The sequence below is a fragment of the Anomaloglossus baeobatrachus genome, chromosome 2 (genome assembly GCF_048569485.1).
Source record: "Anomaloglossus baeobatrachus isolate aAnoBae1 chromosome 2, aAnoBae1.hap1, whole genome shotgun sequence".
NCBI lineage: Eukaryota > Metazoa > Chordata > Amphibia > Anura > Aromobatidae > Anomaloglossus > Anomaloglossus baeobatrachus.
This window is the reverse complement of record NC_134354.1, coordinates 558722638-558739470: the sequence shown is the minus strand read 5'-3', so window position 1 is coordinate 558739470 and position 16833 is coordinate 558722638. Positions and strand designations below refer to the sequence as shown.

Genomic DNA, 16833 nt, shown 5'->3' with positions numbered 1-16833 from the left:
TGTGTGCCTCAGTGATGGCGCTCTAGCACGTGTGTGCCTCAGTGATGGCGCTCTAGCACGTGTGTGCCTCAGTGATGGCGCTCTAGCACGTGTGTGCCTTTAGTACGTATGACTCTTTAGTACGTGTGTGCCTCAGTGATGGCGCTCTAGCACGTGTGTGCCTCAGTGATGGCGCTCTAGCACGTGTGTGCCTCAGTGATGGCGCTCTAGCACGTGTGTGCCTCAGTGATGGCGCTCTAGCACGTGTGTGCCTCAGTGATGGCGCTCTAGTACGTGTGTGCCTCAGTGATGGCGCTCTAGTACGTGTGTGCCTCAGTGATGGTGCTCCAGTATGTGTGTGCCTCAGTGATGGTGCTCCAGTACGTGTGTGCCTCAGTGATGGTGCTCCAGTACGTGTGTGCCTCAGTGATGGTGCTCTAGCACGTGTGTGCCTCAGTGATGGCGCTTTAGCACGTGTGTGCCTCAGTGATGGCGCTCTAGTACGTGTGTGCCTCAGTGATGGCGCTCTAGTACGTGTGTGCCTCAGTGATGGTGCTCCAGTATGTGTGTGCCTCAGTGATGGTGCTCCAGTACGTGTGTGCCTCAGTGATGGTGCTCCAGTACGTGTGTGCCTCAGTGATGGTGCTCCAGTACGTGTGTGCCTCAGTGATGGTGCTCTAGCACGTGTGTGCCTCAGTGATGGCGCTTTAGCACGTGTGTGCCTCAGTGATGGCGCTCTAGTACGTGTGTGCCTCAGTGATGGCGCTCTAGTACGTGTGTGCCTCAGTGATGGTGCTCCAGTATGTGTGTGCCTCAGTGATGGTGCTCCAGTACGTGTGTGCCTCAGTGATGGTGCTCCAGTACGTGTGTGCCTCAGTGATGGTGCTCCAGTACGTGTGTGCCTCAGTGATGGTGCTCTAGCACGTGTGTGCCTCAGTGATGGCGCTTTAGCACGTGTGTGCCTCAGTGATGGCGCTCTAGTACGTGTGTGCCTCAGTGATGGCGCTCTAGTACGTGTGTGCCTCAGTGATGGTGCTCCAGTATGTGTGTGCCTCAGTGATGGTGCTCCAGTACGTGTGTGCCTCAGTGATGGTGCTCCAGTACGTGTGTGCCTCAGTGATGGTGCTCTAGCACGTGTGTGCCTCAGTGATGGCGCTTTAGCACGTGTGTGCCTCAGTGATGGCGCTCTAGTACGTGTGTGCCTCAGTGATGGCGCTCTAGTACGTGTGTGCCTCAGTGATGGCGCTCTAGTACGTGTGTGCCTCAGTGATGGCGCTCTAGTACGTGTGTGCCGCTCGGCTGCACTATATGTGACACTACAGCAGCTGATGTCGCACACTTCCTCCTGGAAGAGCTGCACTTTGGATCCTCCTGTTGTGCTGCGGTGACTGCATTGATGTTACATCACAGGCCTCCTGCAGCATTGCCGCTAGTGCCCATGTCACCGAGGAGCAGGTCTTCACTGACTTCACGGAGACGTACGGCAGGATATCAGCAGGCAACGGCTCAGCAGACTTTCCGCGGTATACTACTTCCGGTAACAGAGCTGTACTAAGGGACTACATTGTAACCCGGAAGAGGTTTGCGGTGTGACGGGAGTACTTCCGGGGCAGTGTGTGTTTTGTTCGCACGCTTATGTACCGGTGCACGGAAGTCTCTGCACACCAGCATGGCGGCTGAGCCCTGGAACCGGCTGCACATCCCCCGCCCTGCCATTCAGTGCCAGCTCTCCGTGCCCCTCGGAGAAAACACAGGTGACAGAAGAAGACACATTACCTTACTGTATCGCATTCGCCAGTTATATGGGATAGGGAGGCGTGCTGGGGAACTGCAGAAACGGCCATTCCCTGGTGTTCTTAGACCACCAGCTCGCTATATCTGGAACCTGGAGTCCTGTGTGTGTGTGTGTGTGTGTGTGTGTGTGTATATATACCCACACACACGCACACAAGCAAGCCCTGGTTTCGGTTCCATAAGGAAGTGTCCATGCAGCTAAAAATATTACAGGATACAGCAGGACTCTTCAACAAAGGGATCACACATCACCCCCTGAAAAAAAAAATCGCACTCACCAGACCTCAAACAGTTAAAGTTGGCAAGTGCTGATGGTGGATGGGCTCTCACCCAGAGTTGTCTTGAGTTCAACTCTTAATTGTTTGGGGTCTGGTAAATGGGATTCTTTTAGGCCTCTTTCACACGTACATGCCTCCGGTACGTGTATGGACAGTTTTCTCACGTACCGGAGACACGGGCACACGTTGACATATTTTTTCCTATAGTATCGGGCACACGTATTTTTGCACGGAACGTGTGTCCATTCCGTACTTATGTGTGCTCCATACGCCGACATGTCCGTTTTTTTCTGGCATCACGGGTGTCCCTCGGAACGCAAACGTGTCACACGTAACACACACTGACCACATGGTTGTGTTCCATGTGACACGCACTGGAGAAAAGGCGTGCATTAAAAAAACCCAAAACATTACTCACCTTCTTCTGCCCTCCTGTCTCTGCCGCTGCTGTCACTTGCTGCCGACCGCCGCTCATTTAATATTCACTTTGGCCGGAAACAGCAGCAGCGGGGAGTCTGCAGGGCTGGAGACCGAAGATCAGCACCACGGACAGCGACACCAGGGACAGGTGAGTAGAAAGTTCCCGTTCTCCGTGTGTTAGCTGACCGAGGACAATCCGCATCTTTGACACATCCGTGAAAAACGTGCGTGATTTTCACGGGCGTGTGAAAGAGGCCTTAGGGGGTGTCTGCTTTCTTTTCGGGGTAAACTTAGCAGTACACAGAGAATACATTTAAGGAGATCAATAATAAGAGATTAATAGACATAATACATATTTTTGTAGTCTGCAGGGTACAAAATCTATATAAAAATGTGAATGCATTATTTTTTTTATTTTTTTTACTTGTTACCAGCTTTTTCCCTGTTGTTGGTGGCAGTGTTTCTCATGTATTTCTGCTGCATAATGGATAATATTTTGGATACACTGAAGACATTACTTTTTTTTTTCCAGAAAAATGTATGAAGACCCTTATTGATCAGTGTTCTACCACTCACTCCTTTTTGAAGAGCGAGACATTAAATACAGAAGTGAGAACATTGGACACTATACTATATGCTTATCACCATCAGCTGAGCTGCCATAAACCTTATCTAGCCCTAAAACAGGTAAATAGTTGATATAATAAAATGGCTTGTTAACCCCTTTGTGATGAGGCTAATTTTTTTGAAACCTGATGTATCCCTTTATGTCCCATTAACTCTGCAGTGTTTCAACATATCCCAGTGATTTTGAGATTTTTTTTTTTCTTTGACTATAGATGGTCAAATCCAGATGTTTGGTGAATCCGGCCAGACATAACAAAAAAGTCTGGTTTAGGACCGGACTTTACCCTCGAAACCCATATAAGTCTATGGGGACCTGAACTTAAAGGGAACCTGTCAGCAGAAATTTCGGCCAAAACCTAAACTATTCCCCCTCTGCAGCTCCTGGGCTGCATTCTAGAAAGGTCCCTGTTGTTATTATTGTGCCCCATGTGAGACCAAAATAAAGACTTTATAAAGTGGTACCTTTTTGTATTCATATACTGTAAATGTGACACTGTGGCGGGCTTTCTGGCGTCCGTTATTCTGCCTCCTGGTCCTGTATGCCGCCCCCCATCGCTCCTTTCCATAGCTGATGCACCGCCCACTGCTCCAGCCATCCCCGCGCATGCCCAGTGCCAGTCTCACGGGACTGAGCAGTGTGACCGCTGGTGACGTGTGCGCAGGCAAGTGATTGTGGGCGGGGCTGTGATTGTTATCAGCAAGTACCCGCCCATAATCTCGTGAGCGCGCAAACCTCACCAGCGGTCACACTGCTCAGGGTAGATGCTAGACTATGGGCTGCTTCCAGGGATGACGTCCCTTTTGTCACGTGATAGGGGCGTGTTCAAAATACTATCACGTGACAAAAGGGACGTCATCCCTGGAAGCAGCCCATACAGTCTAGCACTACCCTGAGCACAGTGTGACCGCTGGTGAGGTTTGCGCGCTCACGAGATTATGGGCGGGTTTTTTTTTTTATAACAATCACAGCCCCGCCCATAATCACTTGCCTGCGCACACGTCACCAGCGGTCACACTGCTCAGTCCCGTGAGACTGGCACTGGGCATGCGCGGGGATGGCTGGAGCAGTGGGCGGTGCATCAGCTATGGAAAGGAGCGATGGGGGCGGCATACAGGACCAGGGGGCAGAATAACAGATGCCAGAAAGCCCGCCCCCGTGTCACATTTACAGTATCTGAATACAAAAAGGTACCACTTTATAAAGTCTTTATTTTGGTCTCACATGGGGCACAATAATAACAGGGACCTTTCTAGAATGCAGCCCAGGAGCTGCAGAGGGGGAATCGTTTAGGTTTTGGCCGAAATTTCTGCTGACAGGTTCCCTTTAAATGCTGTAAAATGGCTAGGGAGCTGCAAAAGGAAGCAAAATGGCGAGTAAAGTAGGACAATTATACTTATCAAATTTCTGTGCAGTTGTTTCTTTGTTCTGCTCATTAAAACCTATAAATATTCACTGTTCCCCGGTCCACCCTCTGATGGCGTCTGTCACGCTAGCTGTCTGGGTCTACAAAGTGGAGTCTACAAATAAATAATTGGAAAAAAATGGCATGGGGTCCCCTGTATTTGATACCCAGTGCAGATAAAGCAGACAACTGGAGGCTGCAACCCCCAGCTGTGTGCTTCATTTTGGCTGTGTATCAAAATTCTAGGGAGCCCATAGGTTTTGTTTTAATTATTAAAGTAAATAGCTTAAGTAAAGTAAAAAACAGCATAGGGTCCCCACAAATATTGATACCCTGGGAAGATAAAACAGATAGCTGGGGGCTGGTATTCTCAGGATGGGGAGGCTTATGTGTGCATGTTCTGTATTTGGTTGCAGAATTTCTGCACCAAATCTGCATCTCCTGGCAGAAAAACGCATTGAAAACGCATCAAATGCAGTCCGGTTTTGAACTCCATGCCAGCTTGACGTGTTTTCAATGTGTTTTTCTGCCAAGTGATGCAGATTTCGTGCCGAAATTTCTGCAACCAAATACTCAATGTGCGCACATAACCTAATGCTCAATAAGTTCACCTGAGGTCTCAGCTGGGGTACCAAGGGAACAGCCAGCTGGAACTTAAGGTGAACTCACTGACGTCACCGCTCTGACAGCTGTGGCTCTGGTAGGGTGTCCCGGACGCCGCAGTGATTGGTCACGTTTTATAATGTGACTACGCACTGCAACCTCAGGATGTAACAGAGTCGGGATCGTCGTGGTGTGGATTACATTGGATCTGCAGGGGTGTTTTGAAGGTTAATATATTGGAGAAAGAGGGTCTTTTGTTTCTTTTAAATGATTTTTCTCTGTTTTTTTTTTTTATTTCTTTTTACTTACACAATTAATGGGGGAGGTCTCATATTATATTTTATGATAATGGTAAGTTTAGTTCAATATTTTATTTATAAAAGTATCAAAAATTTGAAAAATTGTCTAAAAATTGGCAGTTTTCAAACTTTGATTATCACTTCATTCCAAATAGTAACACCACACATTGTTAATATATAACATTAACCTCGTGTGCTTTACATCAGCACCATCTGTAAAATGTTCTTACAGTTTGCTTTAGGTGGGCGACACGGTGGCTCAGTGGTTAGCACAGCAGTCTTGCAGCGCTGGGGTCCTGGGTTCTAGTCCCACTAAGGACAACATCTGCAAGGAGTTTGTATGTTCTCCCCGTGTTTGGGTGGGTTTCCTCTGGGTACTCCGGTTTCCTCCCACACTCCAAAAAACATACAGATAGGGAATTTAGATTGGCAACACTGTCCCCATCGGGGCTCACAATGTATGTAAAGCGCTGTGGAATTAATAGCGCTATATAAATGAATAAATATATTATTATTATTATAGGTTTAATTTGCAGGTTCATAGCGTTCTGACGCTGCCGGACGCCCACCCAGAGAGCCCCACTGCCAGGAGGAAATTAACTTTACTTCTTCCAGCAGCCTTGTGGTCATATGGCTGCGGCTGCGCTCTTTCAGTCACTATTTAGTGCATAGTAAGCGATACCTAAGCAGGGACTGACAGCTGACTCTATAAATTTATAAAATGTATTTTTAAAAAAATTCATGAAAAAAAAGGGATCACACCCAAACCCCAACTGAATTCATTGCATTATATGAAAAAAAATTATATATGCTTTTTTATTCTCTCCAGGTACAACAATGTACAAAACGGATAAAGACGATGGGCTTAGAAGGTTCCATAGAAGAGATGATGGATTTGTGCCCAAAGTATGTTTTGACTCATGTTTGCTGCAAGAATCTTCCTGTTTTGGCAGAAAAAAATGTTTGGTCAGCCTTTTTTGAGTTTCTCTCCTGATAACAGCTGGCAAGTTACTGAGAACTTTGGTTCCAAAATATCTGCAAAAATATCTGCTTCATTTATATATTTGTTTTTTGTTACCACTTTGAAAGCTATAACATTTAACGGCATCTGGATGCCAATGGAGTAGCGCAGCTCCCAAACTGACATGTGACCTATATTATCATTATTACATCTAATCTATGTAGACGAAAATTAGCTGTAGAAGAGGTCACAATACCCTAAACTCCACTCTAGTTAACTGCATTATTTTTATTTGTCCCTTTGTTGACTATTCTGTACGAGGGGCTGCTGATAAGTCTTTGGCTTTGTGATCTTTTTTGTTTCTATGGTAATGAATGTTACATCACATGAAAGCCTTATGTGTCTAATATATTTTTTCAAAAATTTGTTTGTTGCTTATGGCAACAGTGTTCTACGCACACGGGAAAACAAAATGGCGGAGTCTAATGCGATATTTACAGCAAATGAGAGCAAAGGGGGGATAACATTCTTGTTTCTGCAAGGAAAGTCCACAAAGGATATTCATAGTGATATCGCAGACATTGGGGTATCAATTCCCTTCGTATTTCGCAGTTAAGAACTGGGTTGCCAAATTTTAAAATGGGCCACTTCAGAACCAATGATGAGGAACGTCCTGGACGACCGAGAGTGGTGGTTGTTCCAGAGGTCGTCGATGCTGTGCACAATCTCATACTGGAAAATGGAAGAATTTCAGCTAAAGCAATAGCAGACATCATGGCGATTTCCCGTGAACATGTTTGTGTCATTATCCATGAACATTTGGACATGAGGAAGCGATCTACAAAGTGGGTCCCCAAATGTTTGACAAGAGATTAGAGAAGCATGTGAGTGAAAACTTCCCGGTCCATTTGTCAGCATTTCCAGAATGATAAGAACTTCCTAGATAGACTGGTCAGTATGGATGAGACTTGGATTTATTTATGTAACCCTGAAAACAAGGAGCAGTCAAAAGAGTGGATGCACAGTGGTTCTCCTCATCCAAAAAAGTTAATGTGTAAAAATATGCCACGAAGGTGATGGCGTCTGTGTTCTGGGATAAGGAGGGCGTGCTGCTAGTGGACTACCTTCAAAAGAGTTCCACAATCAATGCAAGGTATTACATTGAACTTTTGGACCAATTGAAGGCAGCTCTGAAGGCCAAAAGGAGCGGCAAGCTGTCCAAAGGAATCTTGTTCCTGCAAGACCATGCCTCTGCTCACACTGCACAAGTGACCACGGCAAAACTGGCAGAGCTGACCTTCCAGCTGATTGACCACCCACCATATTCATCTGATCTAGCTCCCTCCAACTATCATGTGTTTCCAAACCTGAAGAAACACCTCAATGGTACCAAATTTCACATCATGTCTGATGTCATGGCTGCTACGGATGCCTGATTTGAGGCATAACTGAAATCCTTCTTTTTGCTAGGCTTACAGAACTTGGAATACCGATGTAAGAAGTGTGTTGACATCCGTGGAGAGTATGTGGAATAAATGAAAAGTTTCATCCTATCTCGTTTCTTTCTGGGTAAGCCAAAGACTTATCAGCAGCCCCTTGTATATGTAAGTGTTATAAGTGTAGTAATGTACTCAATGTTCTCTCTTCTGATTTTTGCAGCTTTCCAGTCCACCCCACCTACTAGATCAAAGATGGCAAAGAGTGCTTACTCTCCTACTGGAAGGCTGAGACTAAGGGTTCGCTCACACTGGCTCTGATTCTCTCATGTGAGCGTGATGTGATTTTACAGTAATCCTATTCTCTCACATGGGAGAATCAGATCATAGGTGCGGACAATATGGAGAGATTAATTTCCCATTGTATGGGTCCGTGTTAATCGGACTGCACTCGGATGTTTAGCATGCACCCGTAGATTTTTATGAGTGCGCGCCCTCCGATATACGCTGCCATGCAGTGAATTTTTTTTGGTTTTTATTTCTCATGCTGACTGCATGAAAAAAAAAAAATGCACTGGTCAGCACTGTCCCATAGTATAACATTGGAGCGAGTGCTGTCCGACAAAACATTGAGTAGCACTTATCCGAGTTATACGCTCGTGTAACCGAACCCTAAGAACGAGGCTCTTAAGAAAATGCAAAGTGACCTCCGCTCCACTGTGTGATTCAGCTTGTTACAAATGCAGTCACATGGAGCCGCAACGGATCGCAGGGCCACTGAAAACGTGATAGCGACCATTGAGTATGTTACTACCTTTATAACATTTAGGCCGGAATCACATTTGGGAGAGTCTCGCATTGCATCACCCGACACGGCCTGCCGCTATCTGGACAGGAGCGTCTTAGCTGTATACAAATATATGCAGCCGATCCGCTCCTGTCCAGAGAGTGGCAGGCCGTGACGGGTGATTGGATGCGAGACTCTCCGAAGTGTGACTCTGGCCCTACATACAAGATCCTACAAAGGAAAAAAAAAATCGGAGTTGGGGCTTTAACCCCCACACAACCTTGCATTTTTCCAATTTTTGCCTGTTTTTTATTTTCCCCCTCCTTCAGAGACATAGCTTTATTTTTCATACGTAGCTGTATGAGGGCTTGTTTTTTTGTGGAATGTACTTTTGACTGACACCATTCATTTTATCATGTGATGCACTGGAAAGTGGGAGAAAAATTCGAAGTGTGTTGAAATCGCAAAAAAAATGCAATTCCATATATATTTTTTTAATTTATTTACCATGTTCACTATATGATAAAACTGACTGAGCAATATGATTTTCCAGGTCACTATGAGTACACAGATAGCAAAGTGTGTGTGTTTTTTTTTTTTTTGTTTTTTTTTTTTTTTATTTGAAGTGGTAAAAAAAAATCCTCAATTTGTAAGAAATATTATTTTTCACCAGTTTCCATAACCCGTAAAGTTTTCATTTTTTGGCATAGGGGGCTATGGGAGGGCTTGTTTGCGCACTGAGCTGACGTTTTTACTGATCTCATTTTGGGGTAGATGCAGTGTTTTGATCGCCTTTTTTCTTGCAATGTTGTGATAACCAAAAAGTAATTCTGGTGTTTTTAATTTATTTTTTTGTTACGCTGTTTACTGATTGGGTTAATTTATTTTATATTTTGATAGACCGGACTTCTATGAACGCAGCCATATCAAATATGTGCATTTTTTTGTTTTATTTTTAATGGGGCAAAAGGAGGCTGATTTGAACTATTTGTGTTTTTTGTTAAAAAAAAAATTAAATAAATTCAGATGTTTACGCTCACCCTTGGCGTCCACAGAAGGATTGTAATCATAGACACGGGTCATCAGCTGACCCCCTGGCTGACAGGGCAACCCATCAAAGCCCGCGATCATATCACGGGCACGCCAGTGGGAGTGGGAAATGATGTGGCTCTCTGCTGGCATGTGTTAAATGAAAACGGGATTTAACTGGTTAACAACCTCAGGTGGATCTCTGATCCATGTGCCGCTGTTAGGCACATGATGGTTGACTAAATCAGCCGTCATGTGCAGGGACACGACCTTTGACTTAGCAGTACGTCAAACGTTGTGAAACGGTTAACGTCCCCTCTCATATTAATGAAAGACAGCTTAAGTGCTCTTTTCCATCTGCGAGTGCAATCTGATAAAAAATCGGGTTGCAGTCGCACCAGGGTTAATCAATGAGGCAGTGTCCTCTTTCCTGTTATTTCTCCACACGAATCGTGCTCCCGGTACAATCGCAGCATGCTGTGTTTGCAGCGAGTCTCAGCTCGCGCACCCCCAATGTCACACTGCACTCACATGTTATGCAACTTCAGTGCGGTGCACGCAGAGACAGACAACGAAGGAGATGGGGAGAAAGTGCTCCCTCCCTCTTCTCCGCTCCTGTGATGTGATCGCATCAGTCGCATGATCCTCGTCTGACACCGCAGCAGAGGGTCATTAGCATATTGCTTCCGATGCTCCCCAATCGGAAGCGATACGCAAGTGGAGAAGAGCCCTAACTCACGGACTATGGTGGAAACTGTAAACCACCTAATGTGCACGGGGAGGCCTCCTACCTTTCCAAGTTACAGAAGGATCAAGTAGTTGGATTTTCAGCAACCAATCCTTTTCTTTTTAGGAATAAGCTGCTGCAATATGTCTGTGTTGGATATTTTCTTCTCTCTCATGGTTGAAAACTCAAGAATGCTCAACTGAGCCCAGTACTTGTGTTTTTGTTGAAGACCTATGAGACAGTCCGCGTCCCACATCTGCGATCCCATGGCTTTTGGGAGTCCACCCAGTCCGCAATTATTTCCAAGGAGCTTGAGCAACCCCCTGGCATTACATGCCTTACTGGGCATCAAGGATTCCTTGCTCCAGTCGTCTGCTGTGGCTAAGGCTGGATTCATACATCCATGCTCCACAGTCCATGTAGAGGCTGCAATGCACCTACTGGAGTGGGTTTCTTGACCTGAACGTAACAGCCTCATATGCAGATATGAAGCTTTAGAGTTTGGGTCAGAAGACCTGAGACCAGTCCTTGCATCACAGTCAATACTTAGACCACAAAACATGGATATATAGATGTGGCCTAAACTGTGGAGCACTGAACGCAGCGAACTAGGCCCTAATCACTAGGCCTCACTAATGCCTATGTGACCTGATGGATATACATACCATAGTCACAGGACTGTTTCCAAAACTAGTTAAAAGCCTTATTAAAAAAAGTTGAAGCTATTACAGCAGTCATATGTTCATAAAGCAAAACTAGCTATCCTGGTGGCCCGTGCCTTCAGTCTATGTAATGGGTATCGATTCTGCCTGTTTGTACAGCGGCTTTCCTGAAAGTGTATGCCCTGTGATCTGTTCTACTCATTTTATCATTGATTGTATTTCTGTATGGTAAGGACAGCTCAATGTGAGATCCAACCTTTTCGCTTTATTTTGTTTAGGCAAACAGAGCTTGAAGATGCGCAGTATTGCACTGTCCCAAGTCAGCCTATTTTGGAGCTGGTGTCCATGAAAATTCTGGGTTCCTGCAAGTTACTGGTCCGCCTCATGGATTGCTGCTGCAAGGCATTTCAGTATCCTTTATGTGCACCGCTACCGGATGATAATGGAGGAGTGGTATGATGTATGGGCTGGTGATACACATCTTTCTTTTGATTTGATGTCCTAGTTAAGTGGATTGGTATGTCCATTAAATGAACAGTGATTGACCTTCACGGATTGCTTCCCCATGTGATATCGGCTGATTGCTGGGGGTTAGAGCTTGAGCTGCAGTATTCATCTGATAATGGATGGCTACTATACAAAAAGGTGGTGTCTTCAAAATTTAACACCTCTGAATAGACGTCAATCGCCCCTTTTTTTTTTTTTTTTTTTTTTTTTTTTTTTTTTTTTTAGCCATATTCCTGCCTTGGTGTCCGGCCACAGGTGTCCCATGTGACTTCAGTCACCTATAATTTGATGTCACATTTTACTCTACAGCTGTGTCTGTTGCGGACATGAGGATGGGCGTCTTTGATGTGAGACATTCTCAAGGACACTTACTGTCAAAGCAACGTACGCCTTAAAGGGAATCTGTCAGCAGGTTTTTACTATGTAATTTGAAGCTAGCATGCTGCGAGGGTTAACACAAAGTTCAAGCATGCCTGTCTTGTCACAGTCACATTTTTTTTTTTTTTTTTTTTATTTGCTATGTTTGTTTAACCAGCAGGACCCTTATCATTACAAGACTGGAAAGTCATGTGCAGGCAGTCTGACGCCCCCTGCTGTGATTGACTCCTCACAGTCAATGTATAATCTCTATAGAGAGCGTGGTGTAGGGCTCTGCTACATGACAACCTAAAAATTCAGATTGTGGCAGATTACTGGCAGCAGCCGTTCTAAGTGATACTGTTGGATTCAGAGTCTCCTTGCCTATATTATGCGGCCCTTGGAATCTGTCAGCAGGTTTTTGCTACCTCATCTCTTTTAATATCTGAAATATGCACACTACTTTACATAAAGCCACATATATGTGCACAATGTATGGTAACGGACCCATTCCCTCCTCTGCATATCCAGTACATTTTGTAGAAAATACCACAAATTTGCATTGGCAATATACGCACTAAATTTTTGACATTTTTTTTTTTCTGGTAATACTGAGTAAGGTAAGTGCCTATATTGCTGATATCACCCTTTGCTAATGGTGAAAACTGTGGCAAACACCTGCTACATAAATTAACATTCTGCAGGTCCCAAACCACTGTTGGGAGAGCAATGTGGGTTTTTCAGTAGCGTGTGGATGAGATTTGATAATTCAGCCATCCTCCTTCCGTTCGTGTCGTCCACCACACTGATAATGTAAAATCTGCTGCAATTGGACCTCATGTGAACAAGCTCAGAGACGAGAGCTGCTACCCGTCCTCTTATGCCCTGTGCCCATTGTCTGGCTATATAAATGATGACTGCCCACATATCTAATATATAAAGGTGTGTGTGTGTGTGTGTGTCCGTCCGCTAAAGGAATCCGCACCGTCGCATGTACAATCACGAAATTTTCACAGACACTCCATATGACTCAGGGAACGTCATAGACTATGTTTGGGCGGGAAAATTTAACCCTGTGCTTTCCAGTTAGGCTATGTCCGCACGTTGCTTTTTACCTGCTTTTTTGCTGCTTTTTCAACTGCAGCGTTTAATGCCAAAATGGTTGTTCTGCTTTTCAAGCATAGTCTATGGGAATTTGGGTTTCTTGTCCGCACTATGCAGTTCAAACTGCAGCCTTTTTGTTGCAGAACTTTGGTCAAAAACTCAGCTTTGCAGTGCAAAACCCAAATGGCAAAAACAATTGACATGTCAATTGTTTTTGCCATTTGGGTTTTGCACTGCAAAGCTGAGTTTTTGACCAAAGTTCTGCAACAAAAAGGCTGCAGTTTGAACTGCATAGTGCGGACAAGAAACCCAAATTCCCATAGACTATGCTTGAAAAGCAGAACAACCATTTTGGCATTAAACGCTGCAGTTGGAAAAGCAGCAAAAAAGCAGGTAAAAAGCAACGTGCGGACATAGCCTTACTCTACAAAAATCCTGCAGCCATTAAACTGAATGGAGATGGGAGCTGCAGGCTAATAAATACCAACTGTCAGTGGTTGCTATAGGAACAAAATAAACTTAGTATACCAAGTTTATGTGTGAGGTAAAAAGATGTCGGTGGTGAGACGGATAAAGCGAGACAGAAAGAGAAGGAGACAGACGGGGCAAGGAGACACAGACAGTTACTATCCCGGGCAACGCCCGGGTACTACAGCTAGTAGTTTATAAAAATTAGATGTTACTAAAACTGGATGAAAATCACTAAACATTTTTTTTTTTTTTTTTTATGATTACATCAAAAACCTCAAAGATTTGTTTCCCTCTCAGAGGGACTTGGAATAACCATGTGACACACAGTTGCTGATTAATTTGCATGGGTTAAAAAAGTGTGTGTATATATATGTACACAAGCCAGGTTTACATGGATACGGCATGATTTACAGGAGTTACAGCTTTGCTTTTCACCAGATTCTCAAAATTTCCGCTTGTGTACAAAGGTCAAGGTACTCTTACCTAAGGCCAGAAATCCAAAGGTACGCCCCGTGCCCTTTGTAAGGCTGCCATGGATGGCAGTAATAAATGCATGTTGCACTGAGGTTATGTGAACTTCTGATTTTATGTGCCTTTTTAGTAACTGCTTTCTTTTGTCATTGTGTTAGAGTGGATTATATAAGGCTGTAACTGAATGTGAACACCCATCCAGCTTCTGGTGCAGTTGTTTTGTTTTCTTTCATGCCAAAGCCAAGAATGGATCTAGCAGGAGTCTCTAAATTTATCTCCTTTTTCTGTTGAGTCTTCTTCTGGCACTACCTTAAAGCACAACTGACACTGCTGTATATACATCACAGGAGAGGCTGGGGACATACTCATTATTGGGGGCATACACATTACTGGAAAGGGGGCCATACAGCTCCAGATGGGGGGGCATACAGTTCTAGAGGGGGAATTTAGCACTAGGGTGGGGAACATACAGCTCTTGGGGGTATATAGCATTGGGGTTGCTGAACATACAGCTCTGGGGGTATACAGCACTGTAGTGGAGGGGACATACAGCTCTGGGGGTATACAGCACTGTAGTGGAGGGGACATACAGCTCTGGGGGTATACAGCACTGTAGTGGAGGGGACATACAGCTCTGGGGGTATACAGCACTGTGGTGGAGGGGGCATACAGCTCTGGGGGGTATACAGCACTGTGGTGGAGGGGGCATACAGCTCTGGGGGGGTATACAGCACTGTGGTGGAGAGGGCATACAGCTCTGGGGGTATACAGCACTGTGGTGGAGGGGGGGGGCATACAGAACTGTGGTGGAGGGGACATACAGCTCTGGGGGGTATTCAGCACTGTGGTGGAGGGGACATACAGCTCTGGGGAGTGTACAGCACTGTGGTGGAGGGGACATACAGCTCTGGGGAGTGTACAGCACTGGGGTGGAGGGAGCATACAGCTTGGCACTGGCATGACGATCGCACAATGCTGCAGCTCCGCCCAAAGATGATCTTCAGTGCACCTGCACTCAGTGTTCAGCAGTGAACGCTGCGTGCAAATGCTTATTTAAAAGTGCGTCTACCGGTCCAAACACTGCGGATCCCTGAAATCGGCCCGATGACTGCAGATTGGCTGCTGACGCCGGCCCTGCGTATCTTGAACACAAGTTCCCTGCCGGTAGTAAAATACTTACCAGTCGCAATCTTGTGCTGTTCTTGCTTGGCACCGCTCCAGTAGTCTTCTAGTTGTGGCTAGCCGGATCGCTGCAATGTGTGCTGGGCGGACCGTAAGTTACTTCTAAATGTAAGTCTATGAGAGCCAGAACAAGGCTGTCATAGTCTTACATTGGGAGCTTGTGACCGGATCAGTTTGGAGCTGTGGTGGCAGATTAGGGCCGGAGCGATACCAGAAAGAGCAGAATATTTTACTCCGGGCAGAGACAGACATTAGCAATACTACTGTAGCTGTGCTGTAAAAATAGCATAAAAAAGGCACATGTGATTTAAATCTCTTAAGTGCAACTCTGAGCAAGAATGTTTTTTTCCTGAAAAATCACGTCCTCTGTTACTTTAAGCTCATTGCTTTGGTGTCCGCTGCAGAACCCAAGTTGCCTTGGTGTCCAATAGGAGGGCTCCTCCAAAGCCTGCTCTTTCTGGAGAGGTCTGAATCGTGGGTCTCATTAGCCCACTAGTAATATGTACAGCAAGCAATATACTTTGGGCTATAGCATGCATCCTCCTAATGGATCCAGCTCTTACTTTGCCTTAAAGAAAAAAAATAACTTGAACTCCAACAAAAACTGCTTATGTGTTTTTGCAAGATGAACAAGTATTTGGTCTATGTAGATCAGAGGTGGGGAACCTCCGGCCCGCGGGCCGCATGCGGCCCGCCATGACCTTTTATGTGGCCCCCGGGCAGATTCCCGGGGGAGGCAGTGCTCGTGCTGTCACCGCGGACTTGCTGCCGCCGGCCCTTTAAATCCCCACATTGCTGTTTGTGCTGCAATGTGTTCTCCCGTCGGCCAGTGCCAATTGTGGGCGGGTCCACAGCAGCCTAACAGCTTCCAGCCTTGTGTGTCCGCCCCCTGCCCTCCGGAGATCAGTGCCTGCCTTCTCCTTCTGATGCAGTGTGTCCGGCTCCTGCACTCCGGTGATGTGAATGCAATGCTGCTGTGAGTCCAGCGCCGACCCTCTGCTGCTATGTGCCCTGCCCAATGCTTTGTGCCTCCCCACACCAGTTCTGTAAACCTTCTCACCCAGAGTTGCATGAAACTCAGCGCAGTGTGCCCCCCAATGTCCTGTGTGCACCCCTCCCCCAGTCCTGTGTGCAGCCCCCCAATGTCCTGTGTGCACCCCTCCCCCAGTCCTGTGTGCAGCCCCCCAATGTCCTGTGTGAACTCCTCCCCCAGTACTGTGTGCAGCCCCCCAATGTCCTGTGTGCACCCCTCCCCCAGTCCTGTGTGCAGCCCATCACCCAGTAGTCCTGTTTGCACCCCCCCAATCCTGTGTGCACCCCTCCTCCAGTCCTGTGTGCAGCCCCCCAATGTCCTGTGTGCACCCCCACACAATCCTATGTGCAGCCCATCACCCAGTCCTGTGTGCACCCCCCAGTCCTGTGTGCACCCCCCAGTCCTGTGTGCACCCCCCAGTCTTGTGTGCAGCCCCCCCAGTCCTGTCTGTGCCTCCCCCCAGTGATGTCTGTGCCTCCCCCCAGTGATGTCTGTGCCTCCCCCCAGTGGTGTCTGTGCCTCCCCCCCAGTGGTGTCTGTGCCTCCCCCCCAGTGGTGTCTGTGCCTCCCCCCAGTGGTGTCTGTGCCCCCAGCCCCTCCAGTGGTGTCTGTGCCCCCAGCCCCTCCAGTGGTGTCTGTGCCCCCAGCCCCTCCAGTGGTGTCTGTGCCCCCAGCCCCTCCAGTGGTGTCTGTGCCCCCAGCC

At 46.4% G+C, this 16833-nt stretch overlaps 1 protein-coding gene across 2 annotated transcripts in view; it reads left to right on the top strand.

Annotated features, from left to right (window-relative positions):
• The first annotated feature begins 1474 nt into the window (after nt 1-1474).
• The window catches only part of RMP64 (ribonuclease MRP subunit p64), a 37535-nt gene continuing 22176 nt past the window's right edge, over nt 1475-16833 (top strand). Inside the window, exons 1-4 of one of the 2 annotated variants that reach the window (XM_075336683.1) lie at nt 1475-1733; nt 3004-3158; nt 6233-6369; nt 11284-11415. In XM_075336683.1, the coding sequence (XP_075192798.1) occupies nt 1649-1733; nt 3004-3158; nt 6233-6369; nt 11284-11415 (509 nt within the window). In that variant the 5' untranslated portion in view covers nt 1475-1648. The remainder of the gene's footprint in view (nt 1734-3003; nt 3159-6232; nt 6370-11283; nt 11416-16833) is intronic. The other variant, XM_075336684.1, reaches the window with a different exon arrangement.